We start from the raw sequence: 16,283 nt of genomic DNA, 5'->3' as shown, positions 1-16,283 counted from the left end.
TCTTTCGGCAGGGCATACTCTATTTGGTACTTTAATTGGTGGTTTTTTCTTGCAACAATTGATGCAAGAAAAAATCGTTGCGGGTTTATTGTTTTGTGATTGTAACTTTTTGTCTTCATCAGATGTATCCTTGGAAAATACTTTAAGTATAATCCAAAAAATAAACATAAATCCAAAAGCCGTCAACATGCCTATTAGAAAAGCCCATATGGACGTCATCTTGAAATCGTATAAATTTTGTAATGTCATAACTGGTTTATTCTGTAATATACATACCCATAAAGTTAGATAAAATGTCATAATACAATCATTGAATCATACATAAGTAGGTACTTAAATTTTCGGCCAAAATTGTACCCTTTCCTTTTCGGCCAAACCAAAAATTATATTATTTACTTTATGTTACTTATACATATAGAAAAGTATTGTTAAGTTAGTTTCAAATTATTATTTTGAAATGTAGTGAACAATTGCTAAAAAAAAACCAGACAACGACCGAACGCAATATTGACTTTGTATCATTTTTTTATAACATAATAGGTATACCTATAATATAAATTTAAACTATATGACATATTAAAATACAAATAATATTGTATATATATTATTTTATTTAATAATTATTGACAACAATTATATAATAATATTATATAATATTATTATGTACTTATTATTATTATTTAAGGGATTATTTATGTTTATTATATTATAATATATATTAGGTATATACGCATTTTATACAAGTTATATTTTTATTAATTCTCTATACGACTATAGTATAACGTAAAGTTAATATTAAACGTTTTGTTTTGGTCGAAAATGGAAGGGTACGATTTCAGTCGTAATTAAACAACCATGCTATTAAACTATATTTATATCTCTTATATTATAGTTATTTACTTATTTATCTATTTATTTAACAGGTTGACTTCCATGTGACCCTCCACCCTAGGCGGTCTCATATTGTATACTTTTGTGACCGTCGTGCGCCGGCGCCCATAGTTGATCATTACTACCACGCCACATGACCACCAGCGACCGTAAACAAACATAGTTTTAAATTATTAATTTTTTTATGGTGCTACAATAATATAGGTACTAAAAATAGCGCAGTGGCGTATCGGGAATAATTACAATTTGCTCGATGTAATAAACATATTATTTTTGCAAATATAATAGTATATTAATATATAATATACATATTAGAAATTACATGGAAAAATTTGTTTCGCGTGTCGATAATACACTATGGTGGTCACATAACAGTCAACGTATACAATGTTTAGATTAGATTTAATTTACAAATTAAGAGATTTTACAAATAATGCATAAAAAATTAACTTATAAGTTATAACTATTGGGGTTTTAAAGGAAGACATTATAAAATAGGGATTAGCATTTGGTGTATATATTGCAAAACGGGTTCATCACGAATGTATGTACCTATAGTCGGTGGCAGAAAGAGGCATATAAAATGGAGCAGTTGTGCGGTGAGAAACCTTCAGCATAGCAAAGAAAGAAGAAAGGATGATCCACTTATTCATTAATGATTATATTAGATGGTATTTTTATGATGATTAAAACAGTTAAAAAACATTTTGGACATTTAACATAAAAATAAACTGATGGTTTTTGTAAATCTTAACGTATTTAGTGTAGTTAACCCGGACACCCAGTAGGTATACAATAGGATTGGGATGTAGGCTGTAGGGGTGGCATTCCACTATTTACAAAATATCAACAAGGAAATAGGTAGTGCTAACCAAAGTTATACGCCTGAACTTATGTTATAATTATATTGGTGCTAGCTAAAACCTAAAAGAAAATAACCACTAATGCTAATGAATAATATAGGATATTACTTATTAGGTAGGTACTATACCATTTATTATGAATACTAAAATTAGTATTCATAATCAATGATATGGTAATATTAAGAATGGATGTCAGTGCACTATTTTTATTTTCTCTCTCCGACACACGTGAAACATTGCAAATTTTAGTTGTTGTTAGATTTACTATTAGAGTGAATTTAATTATTATCAGCTATAATCCACAATATCTGTGTTTATGTGTTGAATTTTGACGATCTTTAAATTTTTCTGTGATATAATGATCATTTTTAAATTATAATATTTTACATACGTACTCATAACCTAAGTTACTTACTTGTTGATCATAGTCCCATGATATATTATATTCATGATTTGGATTATAATACTTATTTTCATTATTTGAACCCGATATTGGATTTGCTAGTGTATTTGAAAAGTTCAATAACATTAAAAACATACAAAAGTACATGATTTATTTTACGTTGAATAATTGAACAGGAAAAAAAATATAAACAAAATATTTATAAAAAAAACACTCAACAGAAAATATTTTATCATAGTTGGTACTAGGATACCATTTTATAAAAATATATAATATAGGTACACATCTCTACAGTGTGGTCGTTTTATTAAAAACACTGATCATTTCGAAAAGTTTGATTTTTTTTTTAAAACTTTAGATAAGTGCCTACATGCTTTTCTATAATTGTAAAATATTAAATTTTTTTCCCTTACGGCCTTATCTATATTTGTGAGATGATCCACTATCAATTTTTGGATTTCAAATAACACGTTATATCTACTAAAATGTCATAAATTAATCATTGACGCAACTAAGATTTTGGGGCCCCTATGAATAGATAAGTCTGGGGCAATCTAACCCAGAGAAATCCATGCAGGTGACTAAACGGAACTGGGGAGGGGCAGCAGCCCTCCCAGTTCTGGGTACAAGTAGACTTCTAGAAAACTGTAGGTGGAAATAAATGACAGTTATTTCTACGGATACAGTATTGCGATGTGAAAGGAAACGGGAAACCACCACATAATATATTCGCTAGTATTTTCAGAATGAATCGTCAACTTAAAGTATCAAATTTCGGACGTACAGCAATAGTCTCCCATTCGGATGTCCGGGTGGAGACTACCTTAAGAGCATAGGTGTGCGCACGGGGGAGGGGCCGCCCCCTTGCGGCCCCTGGCATTTTCTTTAATAAATACTTAGATAGCGAACATTTTTACATTTTACATAAAAAAAGTGAAGCCAGTTTGAATCTCATAGTATAGATATCTGTGAATAAATGTAATAAAGTTATTAATATATCAGTTATCATCGACCAATTAATGATGTATTATTATCAAAGAATACTCTACGTCTCTACTATCCACTATATTAGCTAGTAGACTATTTTTTTTTTATCACAGTGTGATCGATCAACTACTTTATTTATATACTTACGTTATTTCACAGTTGTAACTTGTAGATAATATTACATACCACATAGATTAGTTAAAATAGTAATTACAAATAACGAATATTTTAGACCTAACTAGTAAATAAAATACTATTATAATGAGTGAAAAGAAGATCATACCTATAGTATAAGAATAATCATTAAGGTCATTAAAGTTCACACTTTTTTTAAAAGTTTAATTTTGTACGGAGTGACCCTTAAAATGGGGTGACTCGAACACGTACCTATTAGATTTAATTAAAAACTGATGTTATAATTACAATGGGTGACTCCGGACAATAAAGATATTTAAAAAAAAAAAATAATGAATTGAAATAAAAAAACCCCATACATTTATCGCAAATAAAACATAATTTATTAAATATTCTAAAAAAAAAATTATTTACTTTTCTATGAACATGTCCACTTAAAATTTATTTTTTACTTTTCTGTTTTTACTTATTGTTTTGTCATTTTTTTATAACTAACACCATTAACGACATTTTAAATAACATTAGGAATATAATTCTTATAATTATTATACGGACGACCTCCTACATCGTTGACATATGATCTGGGCATAGTTAATGTGTTGTCCGAAGTCACCCACGTTTGGTAAAATTAAGACAATTTAACACTACAGTGTGAGATCAAATTACTTAACAATTTGCACATATAGGTACCAATCACCATTGATTTTATAGTATATTATAAAATCAATGCAATTACCAATTAACACAGACAAGTTAACGGGTATAGATAACCGAAAACCGCAATCATACCGGGGATTTTTGGAGTGACGAATATAGATTTATACACACAGGATCAACTGATAGGCACTCAGGAGTAGGGTTTCTTTCTAACTAACAAGGAATGTGGGAAAAACCTTATGAGCTATTACCAATGCACTGATAGAATTATCATGATAAAAATAAATACCTATCTAAAAACCACAAATATTATCCAAGTATACATGCCAACAACTACGCATGATGGTGATGAGGTCGAATAAGTGTATTACAAAATAGACGAAGTTCTAACCCAGATAGCAAAAATGTAATGATTATAATACTAAATTATTATTAAATCGTTATATCATTAAAATAATATCGTATTATTTTATTTACATGACATTATTAATAATTCAAAAAATCAATTATACTATACTATATTATTACTTCATTACGATAATATTATTACTAATATAATAATATAGTATTGTTTTATTTGGAATACATTTGTAATATTATTTTTAAAGTAATAACACAATAATAATATTTTATTGTTATTACTTCAATACGAGAATATTATTATTAGTAAAATAACATAATATCGATTTATTTAGAATACATTTATAAGATTATTTTCAAAATAACTACTGAATCATACTATATTATTATTAATTCGGTACACAAATGTTGACTGCTATTATATATATAAAAAGATATATATATATATATATCCCTTTATTTTGAATACCTTATACGTTCAATGACAACAGTATATTATTGCAAATTCATAAGCGTGCGCTCGGAGAAGGCAAAAGAGGCAGCTGCCTCGCCTGCAAGATTTTCCGCTCCCACTTATACTGGACCGATAGTCTTTAAAAACATTTTAAATAATGACTGTTATAAACTTTTTATGGCATTGAATATAGCTATGACTATTTTATTGTCAAAAAATATGGAAAATTATGTAAAATATGCGCAGAATGTATTAAATTATTTTGTTCAAAACTTTGAACCGTTGTATGGAAGACACTTAATGTCCTTTAATGTTCATCGGCTAATTTATATTGCTGAGGATTATAAAAAGTTTGTAATTTTAGTATTAATACGTAAAAAACGTTATAATAATGTGGGAAATCAGGCCAAAAAATAATACTATAATATATTATAGTATTATATTATTGTATCGTATTTGTTATGAAAAAAGTATGTAAAAATAATAATACTCATTTCATAGAGATGTTAAAATAATATTATTTTATTATTAATATAGTGATAATTTGCTATTTGGGAAGTATGATAAGAGCTGAAAATGTCATTATTTTAGGTGATTGGAATGCTTCAGTAGGACAACAGAATGACGGATATATGGTAGGAAATTACGGAAAGAAATGATTATATAATACATATTATGTCGCATCCATTTAGTGAAATCGTTCATTTCATGAAGTGGACATCCACTTCATGAAATGTATCCATTTAGTGAAAATGACTTTTTACTACACCATATGGACAATTTTTTAACCTCTTCATGAAGTGGATGAAATTCATTTTATCCACATTGACATTGTGTAAAATTACTATGAGTATTTTTGTGTAACGAAGCCGAAGAAAAAACCTTTTAGTCAAGATGAACAAATTCAAATGATCACCGAGATTGAAGCTGCTAAAACTAAAACGTAAGAATTTATTTAATTAAATAAATAAAAACCATAATATCAACATTACAAAATATGAGAGAAGAGAAATAACACGAATAGAATTTATTAAACGTATGTGCTATAATTATAAAAAGAAAAATTAAATATCCATATAATTTTATATTTATTGTATAAATTAATAATATAATGTAACTTATATAGCGTATGTAATAATATTATTATTATTATTATTACGTTTATCTATATTATATTGTACTATATTTTATTGTGAATAGGCCAATATTATTAAACTTTTAGGTAAGAACATTATCTATTCTCTCGTTGGTTTTTTACGATATTTTAATTTTAACATGAATTAAAACTATGAGCATTTTTAAATATTTAATATTTTTCATACTCATAATTTTTTTGATATTTTTAATGTATTTTTTAAAGTGATCACATACATAAAATAAAACTGAATACATTCTTACACTCAGCTCAGATTCTAATACATAATATCTATGTAATTTTTATACACAGTAATTTTTTATAATTTATTATTATACTAGTATTTAATTACTTCGACGTTAAAAAATATGCTTAATTGAATTGATAAAAATTATAAATGAAATTATGTATTTTTTTTTATCTTTAGATGTACGAAAACACGCCGAGAGTATTATTTACTCGCAACATATACAGTGTTTAAAGTTGCGGGCCAAAATTTTTTGATATACAAACCTACTGAAAATGAAGAAAATATTAGGTAATACAATGACAATATTATTTCATAAAAAAATATAATTTTTAATAATTTAAATTTTATTTATAGGTATATTGTAAGCTATGAAGATTTATATGACAAAATAAGGAGCTTTCATATAAATACTGGGCATGGTGGAAATGTTAAACTTCGAATGGCAATACAAAAAGAGTACTACATTCCGAGACCAGCTATCGAAATTTTTTTAACAGTATGTCAAACTTGTAGCTGTAAGAAGTCAATGAACCGCAAACTGGTTATTAAACCTATTACATCAAATGATTTTAACGAAAGAGGACAAGTGGACCTAATTGATTTTCAGTCTGTTCCAGATGGAAAGTATAAATGGATACTTAACTATCAGGATCACAATACAAAATTTATATCCCTCCGTCCTATGGAAAGTAAAAGGGCTATAGAAGTCAGTACTCATTTGCTAAGTATTTTTCTAACATTTGGAGCGCCAAGTATTTTACAAAGTGATAATGGCCGGGAGTTTGTTAACTGTGTTATCGATGAATTAAAACAACTCTGGCCGGAGTGTGTTATTATACATGGACGTCCAAGGCATCCTCAGAGTCAAGGGAGTATTGAGCGGGCCAATCAAGACGTTGAACATATGTTAAGAGCATGGATGCAAGACAATGTGTCCTAGAGATGGTCAATCGGTCTTCAATTTGTTCAGTGGCAAAAAAAATGTTCATTTCACCGTACTATTGGTAGAAGCCCATATAACGCGTTATTTGGAAATGACCCAAAAGCTGGATTGACAAGTTCAAGACTTCCAAATAATTTTGTACAAACTATTACGACTGAAGAAGAAATTGAAGAAATTGAAGAGATTTTACAATGTTCAACGATTAATTATACATGTGGTGTATGTAAAATTGAAATAAATGAAGTGGAAAATCAAGATGAAGCTGGATCTATTATGTGTAACTTATGTAGAAAAAAAGAACAGATTAAAATGCAACGAAAAGAAGGTTCTGATGGCATTAAAAAATTTGCTGAAAAAATGTTGCAGGTAAATTTTTAAACAACACAATTTTAAAAATAAAATAAAAATATTTATAATTCTTTTTTATAGACTAGTCATGCAGCTGTTCTAGACCTTGAAGTTAATGATTGTGTGGTAATGGCCGTTCCAAAAGTCGACAGAGGGCCTACAGATCCACCAAATATTATATGTTTAGTTGTTGAAAAAAAAAATAAACTGTATAAGCTAGGAACTAAACATGGAATGATTAAAGGATGGTATGGAGGAGATTGTTTAAAAAAATGTGAGAGATTTTTAAAGAGTGACGAGATTGTGTTGGATAAAGAGCTAACTGTTCGAGAAACTGTGACAGTCATAACAGGGGGACAAGGTTTTTCTTCTTGTTCATGTAAATCGAAAAGCCCATGTCAAACATCAAGATGTGCCTGTTTTAAAAAAAAAATGTTGTGCAATAGTCGTTGTCATAACTCTCAACCTTGTAAAAATAATTTTTTAATTTTCATATTTCTTTATATTTAAACGCTATATTATAATATTATACAGTATTATTATACATATTAATAGTAATAGTAATTTTACACAATGTGGATAAAATGAATTTCATCCACTTCATGAAGAGGTTAAAAAATTGTCCATATGGTGTAGTAAAAAGTCATTTTCACTAAATGGATACATTTCATGAAGTGGATGTCCACTTCATGAAATGAACGATTTCACTAAATGGATGCGACATATACATGTAATCATAGTATTACAGTTTTTAACTTTCCGGTAGATTTTTTTTTAGTTAAATGTAGTAAAACTTCCAAAAACTTATGCGGAATCTTGTATTAAATTTTCAAATATTAGGTATACCTACTTCGAACATTTTTTATGAATTTCTACCTTAAAATAATTTGCAAATTGTCGTGATTCTTACGAATTTTGTCAAAATTCTAAATTTAGAACCTCATAAAAATTATTGTGGATTTACCCTCGACATTTTTTTTTAAATTTTCACAATCAACTTATAGGAAACTATGAATTAAATTTACAAAAAAAGTTTTTTGACAGAGCAAAAATTTTTTTATTGACAATTTAAAAAAAATTATAAAAATCGAAATTTTCTTATTTTTATAAATAGCTAAAAACGAAATATTTTGAAAATGTTATAGAAAATGATAGCTAATATAAAAATGTAATCTATCACTATGATTTTTATTTTAATTTTTAGTCATAGGTACCTAAAACCAAAATCAATTTTATCAAAAACTGATTATTCGTAAATTTTTCATTAATTTTTTTTTGTTTTTTCACGACGCTTTTAAAAACTACTGAGCATTTTTACCTCTCAAGTGCACCAACTAGTTTCATTCTCCCATAAGAATAGTTACTGACGTTGAAAATCGAAGGATTATTTTGGCTACTTATCGCTGGTATCAACACGGCTACACAGACAAACAAAAAAAAACATTATTGTAAGATCAATACATTTATTGCTTTGCATAAAATCTAAAAAATGTGTTAAGAGGATGTCATATCCGCTTGTGTTGTCTCTGTCTTACCATATAAACAAAACGTGCTTACGCAGTCTAAGTATAACTTATACTTATACTTATACTCAGAAATATTGCCGCAATTCAATTTTATAATATGTATTTTTACTCTAGAACCAAAATTGAATGATTTACTCAGACTGCGTTTTGTCCATGTCGTACGTGTGTAAGACGGAGACAATATATGCGGGTGTGACCTCCTCTTAAAAGGACGCTACACCCGCATGTGTTATCTTCGTCTTACAAATGTAAAACATAGCAAAAACTATTTTACACGGGTTAGCAACGGAGAACTACTCTGGCTGTAGTCCAAGTTATGCAACTAAATTTTCACTCTAAAAAAGGGAGAACATTCACGGTGGACCGTTTTTTTTAATTTTTCAATATCACAAATATAAAAAAAGGTCTTATTGTTTAAAAATTTATTATTTATATAACTTTTTTTTTAGTCCTGATATTGAAAAATTAAAACAACATTGTATAGTAAATACTAAATGTACTCCTCTTTATAGTGTGAAAATTTGGTTGCTTAGCTTGGACTACTGCCTGAGTGGTTCTTACCCGTGTCAACAGTGTAGGTATAACATTTGTAAGACGGAGATAACACATGCGGGTGTAGCGTCCTCTTAATACAGCGTTCAACAAAAGTTACGTATGTTAAATTAACCGGTAACGTATATGATTTGGAAAAAAATATACCTGCAGTTATAAATTATTATATTCCCACTAACAGCCTGACTATAGTGACTACTAGCTAATGTGAAAATTATTTTATTTTATGTGATATTGCAGTAAATATCTCATGAGGTTGATATTATGTGTGCGTTTGATAGTATTGTTGGAACTTGAAACATAACTTATTAATTATTATTTATTAGGTAGTTCAGTATACACTTGCATACTTAATATTTTTTATGAACAGGGTGTTGATATTGTCACTATGCCACTATATGGTAATAACTAATAAGTAATTAATAATAACTATTAATTCATAATATCTAGTATTGATAATAATAAAATATTAAACACAATAAATATAAATTATAATAATATATGTGACTGATGACTCAACAACTCGTCATTGAGTATTTAAATAGGCAGTATATAGGCATTGTAATGGATGTATTATAATTGAATTTAATAAGGTATTTAATATAGGTTTTGTATAATTAAACAAAATGTTCACTATCATGTGCAGTATACAAATTACAAATTTAAATTGTTTACCTTAAATTAGTGATGGGCGATTCAGGTCGGTGAATCGATTTTTTTTCCATTATAATTATAAATATCTATTTAAATATCTGTTGACAACTTTTTTAACTTGGATGAACAAAATAGTTTATGTTTTATAAACACTTATAAGGTATATTTGATAAAAAATAACTAACTATTTAAAATATTTATTGCATGGTCAAATCTTTTGAAAAGAAAGATTTACTAAGCTATCTACGCTTAGCATTGAGAGAGATCTTACCAATAAAATAGATGGGGAAATTATATTGCAAAAATTTGCATTATCAAACAGGAAATTAAATCTTGTTTAACATTAATAATTAATGATTACATATTATCATATTATAACTTATAATATAATTACTTTTAAATATTTGTTTTTATTTTAAATACAAATTTATAATCATTGCAATGCAGTTATTATAGTATTAGGGTGGTCAGGGGTGTGGGGGGCAAAGCACCCCACGGATCTGTGTACCATAAATTATTCCAGCACCCCCTAAATTCACACCCTATGTGCGCCTTACTTTACTGCGTTTTACCTTAACATAATATATAATAATGTATATTATAATGTATATATTGCCCACATAAAACATCCATTCAGAAATACAAATACTTGCCATGTGCAATAATTTAACACTGATAATAACAACAAATAATTGAACACTGATGTTTTTATGAATTTCTTTATTAACAAAACTGATACAATTAACACATTATATTAAATTTAAATATTTGAAAAAATAAGAAATACAATAAAGATATAATATTGATTTTATTGAAAATTTCTTATTATAATTGCCAATCATTTACTGACAGTGATCCAAGAAAAAGTAGTTTATTAAGGTTATCACCTGTTAACCTGTTACGACTATCAGTCATAACTTGACCGGCTTAAGAAAAAAGACGCTCCGAAGGTACAGAAGTAGCTACCATTCCTAAATAAGGATCTACAATTTTTTTTAAATGAGGATAAATGGGTCCATGAATATCCCAAAAACTTAAAACATTATCAGTTAATGGCACTGTCGGTTGGTTTAAGTAATGCTTAAGATCTGTAGGCATTTCGTTGACATTTAAGCTTGGTTCAGTTAAGGCTTTTTTTGACACTAACTGTTTATGTACTGCCCATAAGCTATCAGGGTCATCTTCAGAAGAACTTTCATTATGTGAACTGGTTTCACTGGAGTCTGTTCTAAGTTCTAAAATTTTTTTTTTAATTGCATTGATGGATTTTGAAGAAGCCACTGCACTATTGGAATGTAAGGTTTTAAAACGGGGATCAAGAATTGTGGCTATGGAAAGAATTTCCACATGCTCTACTCTACCAAATCTGGTTTGTAAATTGTTACTTAAATTCGATTTTAAAGCCGAAGCAACAACACCATTCACTTCTACTGATTCAATTTTTTTTATCAAGCAATGCATCAATGGGATAGTTTTACTACCTGTTATATATTTTTGGGCACATAATTCTTTCGTAGCAGCTTCGAAAGGTTTTAGTAGATGCATGATTTCTTTAGCAATAAACAGCTCAGAACCAGTTATCATGGTAGGACCTTTAGGGAACTTCACGATAATAGATGCTACATGGTCAGAACAATTAATAAACCTGTCTAACATATAGTACACAGAATTCCACCTTGTTGAAACTGATTGCTTTAATTTAAATGCACAGACTTTATGCAGCTCGTCAGATGCAGATACACATTGTTTGAAAAATGTAACTAAATGTAACCTTATTTATTAATGTAGCAATATTGTCAGTGTTGTCCAATGCGTTTTGTACTACAAGATTTATCGTATGTGCGAAGCATGGCAAATGTTTATCCTTATCAAAACACACGCTCACAGCGTTTTTAATATTAGCACCATTCTCAGTTACGACCAAAAAAATTTGACGTTTTTCAATACCCCATTCCTGAAGAGCACTGTCCAGCCACTTGGCAATATTTTCAGATGTATGACGCTCATCAAGTTCTAACACTCCAAGTACCACACTTTCTAAATTTAATTTGCACAAACTTAGAAAATGAACTGTAATACCAAGATAACTTTTGGTATTGATAGTATCTGTCCATAAGTCTGTAGTAAGTGTGATACTTTCCACCAAAGATAATTTATTTTTTATTTGACCCGATAATACATCGTACTTGGAACTAATAAGTTTAGTTATTGTCTTTCTTGATGGTGCTTTATACAATGGCAGAGCTTTTTTGATGAAGTAGTTGAAACCATCTTTTTCAGTGGAAGAAAGCGGCATGTTGTCTTTCGCCAACATATAAATCAATGCATTTGTGATGGTTACATTTTTTGTGCCTCCACCTAAAAAAAAATTATTAAGATTTAAAAATAAAGTTAACATACATGTTTATTAAAAACTACTTAATTTAGGCATACAAACATATATTATTATATTATATTGTTTAGTTTTTAATATTGCTACCTATTATAGATCATGCAATTATAAAATAAAATAAAATACAAATGTTTTGTTAAATCCCTGAATAGGTACTTAAATATTGCCTCTTACTTTCATATGATCTGAATTCACTAATTGATTGATAGATTGTTGGTTGTATTAATTTCAAACTCGTGCTCGTTGACGATCTGCTTGCAGTAGTTAGATTTGATACCACAGACAATGTATCGCTCGTTTTTGATATCAACGAGTCATAATCAGAATGTAGGGAACATGAAGATTCTGGTCGAGACTGAGAAACCACTGTATCCAAGGTGGTTTGAGCACCAGACTGAAATTAAAAATTAATATCATATATTTTAAACATATGGAATGTCCATGTCATTATATTGACATATTTCAATAGTTAAATCATAATACTTACCACGGACTGAACAAATAGAGAATCGGCTTCATCGTCTTCAACTGAAGTGTAAACAATGGTGTTTGATTTAGAACATTTAGCATTTTTTGAGGTATTTAATGAGGGGTGCTTGCGCTTTATGTGCTGTTTTAAGTTGGTTGTATTTCCACTAGTTCTTACGACAACATTAAATAATTTACAACAACCACCCTTATGAGGCTTATCAACTTTCACAAAGTAATTACACATGTTTGAAGTCGAAGACATTGTACTATTGTATAATACTATAATGTATTCACTACTTCTCTAAACTGAACCACTGCACAGGGCACACTCCACACGTATTCACAAACCACAGCTGTACACGACACACGTAAACGATTAACGAAGAACGGAAGAACCGAAGAACAATATGACAATTGACAATTGACAGCAAATACTATTAAATAGTCAAACTGTCAAAAACCAAAGTGGCAAAGTGTTTAGTGTATAATAGTGTATAATATAATCACTATAATACTATTATGTATATTGTAGAATATAGATAAGCCCGATAAGGTGGTCAGGACGGTTAGCCGTTAGGTATAAACCATAGGGCATAGAGTAGTAAACGAATAATCTTGCAGTATCATTATCAAAAATATTTATTACAATCACAGTTGTAGATATCTTGAACCGTGATTACAATTACCATTATTATCATGTAAAAGAAAATGTGACCAATACAAAATTTCAAAAAAATACAAGAAAAAAAATATGAGAAAATCGGATAAAATCGGCCAAAAAAAAATCGATTTCACAAAAAAATCGCCCTAGCAGAATCGATTTAAATCGCCCATCACTACCTTAAATGTGATTTTCGTAAGTCGAACATAGTTTTTGGCTACTAACATGCTTGCGTATTATATAAATGTTATGTTTATATATTCTGCTAAATTTACAATTGCTATTAATATAATATGTATATTTGTAAGTTTTTGAAACTGCATTTAAAACAAATAACTGTAAATAGCTTCAATATTTGTTTTTTTGTTTTGGCTTTTAAATTTGGCTGTTATCTCGGGGGACCAAACTGCCCGATGTCCTATAATTGATAACCTGTAGTTATAATTGATAAGTGGTAGTTAGGTTTTTAGATATTTTAAATTAAGACTTGTATATTTTTATATTGGAAACGCTGGTTAGGTAAAAAAAAATTTTAAGCGGGAAATTTATGTTTCTAAGTTTGGCATAACCAATCTCCCGAAATGTAATAAATAATAATAATAATAATCAAAATTATTTTGATGATATCTCGCTGTTATCAAAATCGGGAAATCCGTCCTAGCCATAGATAATATAAGAATGGATAGGACGTCATGCCTATACCAGTTCCATATGGGGCCGTGTGCTTTTTTGGGGGAGAAAGAACGTTAAGAGAGAAAGACGATATGGGGCTTTTTAAGGTTATGTGCAAAACTATTTTATTAAATAATAATGAATAACATGATAGTCAATTATATTTAGATATTTGTCAGTTTGTATTTTGATTGTTGTACCACTTTCTAAATATAATTGACTATCATGTTTATTCATTATTATTTAATAAATTAGTCTTTGCACATACCTTTAAAGCCCCATATAACGTCTTACAAAAAAGTATCGACCTAATGGATCATGTGATAGGTCTTATGTCCTATCCATTCTTATGATTATCTATGGTCCGGCGATCCCCCGTTTCAGAATCAAAAATAGCCAGAGATATCATCAAAAAACTTATGATTACTTTGGTGGTCACACTGTAAAAACCCACTGTTCTCCGCATAAAAAATATGCTTATAGCCGATCCATTGTATTTGTCATTATCTACTTACTAGATTATTTGTTTGCGCTCGATAGTCGCCTCGGCGATATTGCGTTAGGTACGGTGTTATAACTGTACAATTTCCTTTTTAATAATAACAGGAATTCAGAACTAGTTTCATCGACTCCTGTTATCTGAAACTGAAAATTCTCTGACACCAAATAACGAAAAAATGGATCGCATGCATGAGTAAGTATAAACATTACTTAAGATTAAACACCTTATTGTAGTACTAGCCAGTAGTTCTTAAATTGTGATCTGCGGCCTGTGGGGTCCTCGACACTCATGACGATTTCTAAAGCCTTTCATCAGGGGTCTTAGTCTACTGAAGTTTAAGAACCGCAGGTATACCTTATGATAAAATAACATGGTATGATGGCCTAATGTTTACCCAGTCGACAATCAGTATCCAGTTAGCATCTTTACATTAGTTGTTATGATTCATTTATACCTATTTATACATATAGTGTGCTATGAGTTGAACTGGGTACAATAATGTGTGCGAGACCCGAGTACCCAACGATATTTCAGATCGTTGCCATCATACCATGTTATTTTATTGTGGTATAGGTTATGTCGCGGGTACGAAATATGAGCGCTGACCGTCCTACGCCAAGCAACAGGCAGTTTTTTTCGATAGTTGTGACTTGTGGCGGTCAAATCATCATGAATACCATTTTATACACATATAAACCACCAACAGTGGCATACGACCAGTAGCAGCTCGTGAGCAGAGGTGGATTTAACAATTTGCTGCCCCTATGCCAAATAAAAATTTGCAAATTGTTGAATCCACCCCTGAATACGATTTTGCCGAGTTTAAAAAATGTGTTTCTCTATGCAACCACACACTTCGCAGTGCCTTAAATCCGCCCCTGCTCACGAGTAAAAATTATTGGAAGATATTAATTAACTTCTACAATAATTATTAAATATACCTAATTAATTATTGATGGCATACAGTGGCTAACTACCGCTTGTCGGCACGACATGTATTGTCGTAGATCTAGTTTCAATAGCACCTATAATACACGGCCTATTCTCCCCCTGCGGCCGGCCCCTCCATCCATCCAGCTTTTACATTACATGTTACGATTGAAACTTTCTGGTGGCAGTTTCACTAAATCGGCGACCGACGTCCAAATTTCTAAAATAATATTTCTATCGAAATCACTATTTATAGGTTTTAGATTTTGTGGCCTTCAATAATAATAACCAAAGAAAACGATATAATATATTATGAATTCAGATAAAATTAGGGTTGCATCGTCATGGGAGACTTTGAGACTACGTCTCAAAGAAAACCCCACTACTAGTAATTGCAAATAATAATACATTAAAAATAAAAATGTATAGAAGCATTTTATCTGAATTAAAAATATATTATATCGTTTTCTTTGTTTATAATTATTGAAGGGCACTAA

The 16,283-nt window shown here is 29.5% G+C and overlaps 2 protein-coding genes across 2 annotated transcripts; one reads left to right on the top strand and one right to left on the bottom strand.

Moving 5' to 3' along the window:
* Window positions 1-5,310: 5,310 nt before the first annotated feature.
* On the top strand, window positions 5,311-9,916 carry LOC132939824 (KRAB-A domain-containing protein 2-like). Its single transcript, XM_061007217.1, has 7 exons — window positions 5,311-5,385; window positions 5,620-5,693; window positions 6,313-6,423; window positions 6,490-7,030; window positions 7,106-7,444; window positions 7,508-7,805; window positions 9,831-9,916. The coding sequence occupies exons 1-7, from the start codon at window positions 5,311-5,313 to the stop codon at window positions 9,914-9,916; spliced, it is 1,524 nt and encodes a 507-aa protein (XP_060863200.1).
* A 1,169-nt stretch (window positions 9,917-11,085) lies between these two features.
* On the bottom strand, window positions 11,086-13,283 carry LOC132939818 (E3 SUMO-protein ligase ZBED1-like). Its single transcript, XM_061007205.1, has 4 exons — window positions 13,038-13,283; window positions 12,725-12,944; window positions 11,930-12,516; window positions 11,086-11,850 (listed from the first exon to the last, which is right to left on the bottom strand). The coding sequence occupies exons 1-4, from the start codon at window positions 13,281-13,283 to the stop codon at window positions 11,086-11,088; spliced, it is 1,818 nt and encodes a 605-aa protein (XP_060863188.1).
* Window positions 13,284-16,283: the final 3,000 nt, after the last annotated feature.

The sequence above is a fragment of the Metopolophium dirhodum genome, chromosome 1 (assembly GCF_019925205.1).
Source record: "Metopolophium dirhodum isolate CAU chromosome 1, ASM1992520v1, whole genome shotgun sequence".
Classification (NCBI taxonomy): domain Eukaryota; kingdom Metazoa; phylum Arthropoda; class Insecta; order Hemiptera; family Aphididae; genus Metopolophium; species Metopolophium dirhodum.
Note: the sequence above shows the minus strand (reverse complement) of the source record. Positions and strands in the feature narration are given on the sequence as shown.